General features: G+C 31.9%; 1 protein-coding gene across 1 annotated transcript; it reads right to left on the bottom strand.

Moving 5' to 3' along the window:
• Nucleotides 1–679: 679 nt before the first annotated feature.
• On the bottom strand, nt 680–4,362 carry LOC120076576 (laccase-22-like). The gene is made up of 6 exons (XM_039030448.1): nt 4,276–4,362; nt 4,042–4,193; nt 3,302–3,546; nt 3,101–3,229; nt 1,209–2,129; nt 680–810 (listed from the first exon to the last, which is right to left on the bottom strand). The coding sequence occupies exons 1-6, from the start codon at nt 4,360–4,362 to the stop codon at nt 680–682; spliced, it is 1,665 nt and encodes a 554-aa protein (XP_038886376.1).
• Nucleotides 4,363–4,882: the final 520 nt, after the last annotated feature.

Raw genomic sequence — 4,882 nt, forward strand, 5'->3', positions numbered from 1 at the left:
AAAAGATGATCGAACAAAAAAAAAAGTAAAAACAAGTAAATTAAAAAAGCCTGAATTGTGGTTGATCTTGAATTTGTATAATTTGATTCCATGCTCTAATGGAATGGAAGTGACATGATCATAGGAAAAAAAAAAAAAAGAGAGAGAAGAACATAATTGAAATAGAAAAGAATAGAGATTAGCTTTTAAAAATCAAAAAATTTAAAAGGTGATTATATAAAACGTTAAGATTTGTTTTTAAAAATGGTTTTTTAACTCTTCTGCAGCAATGCCAAAAGCAACTTAAGTCCTAAGGAATTGTAGAGATACTTTAATCATTGAAATAAGTGGGCTATTTAAAGTATGAAGGAAGTGGGTTAGTTGGTAACTAAGTATTGATTCAAACTTTCAAACATCATTTTTTCCTATTTTATATATTTTTTAATTTAAAGATCACATATTAGAAATAAAGTATATATTTTTTATAAAGCATATACTTTATTAAAAAAAAAAAAAAAATCCTTTTGACATTTAATTTGAAATAATACAGCAAAACACAACATATTCTTCAATCTTAACTTGGTATAATCTACCTCGTTGTTTTGATTTTTTCACACAAGACAACACAACAAATCAATTCCCTCCCCTTCACCAGATTCTTTGCTCTGTTTTTTAAGCTTTTAAAAAAACCAGAGAAATCCTAACACTGCGGGAGATCACTCGGCGGCGGCGGCAAAGATTCATTAGGGCCTTCCCCATTTTCAACTAAAAACGCCATTCTTAATCCCCATGTCGTATGTACTTCCAAATGGCAATGCAAAAACCAAATCCCTGCCCACAAAAAAATGCAACTCAAGAGTCAAAAACAAGAAGAACAACTAAGACTACAAAGAGTAGTCTAAAAAGTAGACCTCAATAAATTCCGCTTCTTATTGTTTATTTTTTACTAAGGGTCTGATTTGACACTCAAACCAAGCAGAATCGAACTCCTTACACTCCTATCTTTAATGGATACGTGAGACTCACTATCCAATTTATAATAAAAAATGTAAATTGATTGATGGAAGGTGATCGATCGATTTGTATTTTAAAATTACGTTATCATTACTAAGAAACATATAAATGTGACAAATTCATTATTATAAATTAACAATTTAATTACTTTTGTGATTGTGACTGAATCTATTGATAAAATTCTATGATTACACCAATGGGATAAATGTATTTACCTGGGTTATCTGCTCTGAACCTTATGGCAGTCCACCCTCCATTTGGAACTCCAAAAGTGTTCCTCTCAACTGGGTCAACAAGATTAAACACTTTCGGATCTTCAGTCGGATCGAAATTTCCTAATCCTTTCCCGACAACGAATACATTGAAACCATGTAAATGAATAGGATGACTCTCTGGAGCAATCACAGAAGTGTCTTGAATTACCAATTGAACCGTCGAATTATAACAAAGCCTATACACCTTTGTCCCATTTGAAGTCTGAATATTTGCCGGTGGTTTACCAGTATAATCGTAAACAAACGTCGGATTCGCCGGAAAATCCTCTGTAAAAACCCCTGGAATTTTGTAGTAATGTGATTGAAGAAGTGAAATTTTGGGCATTAAGAACGTTACATTATTAACCGCCGCCACAATTCTCACTCCATTAACACAAGTTTCACAAGGATTAACCCCAACTCCAACTGTGAAAAACAGAGTATGGTCGATAAACAATGGGACTTTTGCTGGGTATTTCTCTGAATTGAGACTTCGTAGAGAATCGATGAACTGATTTGTTAAAAGGGTTGAATTTTGAGGAGGAATTTGAGTGAATACAATTGGGGGATTAATGGGAGTTCCTTTGTAGCGAAGAAAAGCTGTTGCAGTTAAGTTATTGATTGGAACAGGGGCATCCATGAAAGGGGAAGCTGTAATTAAGTATTTTCCGATGGGTTTATTGGTTGTAAGAAGAGCATTTGTAGTTTGGCCCGGGCTTATGAAAATGGTGTCTGTTTTGAAAGGTTTAGTGTAAGAAGCATCGACTTCAACAATGGTGAAATGGTGATCTGCGATTTTGAAGAAGAAATCTTCGTTCAGAGCTGCGTTTATGATGCGAAGAAGATAAGTCTTCCCACTTTCAACGTGTAATGTGAAGCTTCCTGCACATCCATCACATTATATTACAAAGCGAACATCATTAGAAATTTATAACAAAAACTATCTATCCTTTTAGTAATAATTTTGTTTTCGAAAAATAAGTCTATATAGACTATTACTTCTCAACAAAAATAAAAAACCAAATGATTACTCAATCAAGTTTCTATATTTAGGGTTCTTTGATGGAAAATTTGAAAACAAGAAATTTTAAAAACATCGAATTTAATGTAAAAGAATTATTTTTAACTACTATATTTGCAAGTGTTCCAAAACTACATATGTATTTTGTAGTAAATTTCAAGAATTTTATTCTAATTTAAGTTTAAACAATTATTTTAAACGTATTTGATACCATATTTACATTTATAAAGCAAAATAGTTATTCACTAAATATTAGGTCGAGTATAAACTATTATTAATTAAGTTCAATTTTTTTTAATTATTATTTTGTAATATCATATAATTTATAATACATTATATAATATACATCTTAATTTTGAAACACTTGTAAATATCGCAGTTAGGTCAGAATATTAGATATAATAAAATTTAGATCAAACTTAAAAGTCTATTGATAAACTATATAACTAATAGGAGTTTACAAATGATAAATCTATTGCTAATTGATTTTGTTATAGTTGCAATTATTTAAAAATGTTGGTATACACTCAGTTATTAGATTTCAAAATACTACCTATTGCAATTATCCTTTTATAAAACGAATTGAATTTATAACATAAAACATTATATTTCTTATAGTTTTTATCTTTATTTAATATAACTATACATTTAAAATCATGTTACATTGTCTTGATCATAGAATTCAAAAATAGATTTTAAAAAATATATTTTTAAATGGTTTACCAAACATATATTTACTTAATTTAGTGAATATAAAAACATAAAAAAGAAATGTGGATTTGCAACCAAATAAGCTCTTAGAGATTTTTGTTTTAGTTTTGGATTTGATCACCGCTAGTAGCGCAGCCAGGAACAGGGCCGGAGTGGCCATTGATTGTGTGGGCGTCTGATACGTTGGGTGGCAGACCCAATTTTGTGCTGTTGTTGATCATAGCTTCCACATCGGCCTTCCACCATTCGCCTGAATATAATGCAGAACATAAAGCATAACTCAACAGTTAAAACATCACTAATTAACAAAAACCGAATTCACCTAAAATGATGATCTTTTCTTTATGTGGATGGGGAAAAGGATAAGGAACACCAAGCTTGGGGAAGATGACAATGGCGCCGTGAACTGTGGCTCTAATCCAAGAGATATGAGCGTGCCAAAGAAGGGTGCCTCTTTGGGAATGTAGAGTGAAATTGTAGACATAGTTTTGGCCCGGTTGAATCGGACACTGTGTGATATATGCTGGTCCATCTGCCCACCCGCTTCGGAGTTGTCGTACCCCATGCCTGCCATACGTCATTGGATATGAGACATATACTACCTTACTTGAAGTTAAAAAGTTCTATTATGATACAAACGAAAATCGACAAGCAAAGAAAGTGTAAACAGTTACGATATAAAAATTTACATGATTTATTAACGTGTTAGTCGTTACATTCAGATTGAAGAAGAGGACAGTTTTATTATTTGAGGATAATTCAAGAAAATACGGATATTGTGGCACTTGTGCTTTGTATTTCAAAGTACCAGATAATAGATTCAAGACATTCCAATAAGTTCGAATCTCACACCTATGTTTGACAATTAATTTCATGGACTAATAAACACAAAAACATTAAAAGGATTTAAACATGGAATGAACAAGCTTAAGTTTAGGGTTAAAGTAAATTTAATCATATCAATACTTTAACAAATGTGGTTGACTGATTACGATCCCGAATTTATATTAACTCCAAACTCAATGAAATACATAAAAGCTAAGGTTATGTAATGGTTGAAACCAGTGGATTGTGAGATTGTGGTTAGCTCGGTTGGTGACTCTAACAATGACAGTGTCATCTTCTCTGGCATACAAAGTTGGTCCTGGAAACTTCCCATTCACCGTCATAATATTCTTCCTTCCACAAACTTTCCTTTCATTCTTCAACAAAACCTGCACACAAACTTTTTGAGAATTACAAAAATGTTTTGGTTTTAGTCTAAAAAATGAGAAGGAATGGAAATTATAACTTAACTAAAAAGCTATAATGACGGACAAGAGACTCAACCACAGCACCACAAGACAATGCTACCAAAAGAGTAATCAAAACAATGCATCTCATAATTCTTCTCTGCTTCTAGACAATGGATTTTGAATCAAAAAATGGGGTTGAAAGAACTTTATAATAAAGCAATAAATTTCAGTGCTTGTCATGTCCTTTTAAAATGGAAGGTGAAAACAAAGAATCAAACCATATTGAAAAATACTTTTGTTTGGTTTTCTTGCATGTTACACAATGATATAATGGCACAAATACCATATTATTAAAATTATGTCCACTTGAAACTTACTTCCCAGCTGCTTAACTTATCCACCCCATCTGTCTCTCTCAATCAAGGCACAGGCAGCCACCCTCTTTTCTTGTCTCAATCTCATTAAACCTAAAACACTGAAAGGATTATGATCAGAATTCTGCTACTGTTTTAGTTTCTAAAATCATCATTTTGGAGGATATTCTACAAGTGAGATGATAATCCTAGATAAATTATAGATTGAACCTGAGGGAGCTTGTTTCATAATTGTGTGTTTAATGAGCCAATATTTAGCTGAAGAAATTAAACCTTATTGAGGAGTTTTTGAGG

Source organism: Benincasa hispida, chromosome 4, assembly GCF_009727055.1.
Source record: "Benincasa hispida cultivar B227 chromosome 4, ASM972705v1, whole genome shotgun sequence".
NCBI lineage: Eukaryota > Viridiplantae > Streptophyta > Magnoliopsida > Cucurbitales > Cucurbitaceae > Benincasa > Benincasa hispida.

What these genes read in the sequence shown, in the direction of transcription:
- LOC120076576 (XM_039030448.1), bottom strand. Translation starts at nt 4,362, where the DNA reads ATGAGATGCATTGTTTTGATTACTCTTTTGGTAGCATTGTCTTGTGGT. An exon ending in TCCGTCATTATAGCTTTTTA is followed by an intron (nt 4,194 to 4,275) that starts GTTAAGTTATAA and finishes GTTTGTGTGCAG; the next exon opens with GTTTTGTTGAAGAATGAAAG. An exon ending in GTTCAGAGCAGATAACCCAG is followed by an intron (nt 811 to 1,208) that starts GTAAATACATTT and finishes TTTTGTGGGCAG; the next exon opens with GGATTTGGTTTTTGCATTGC.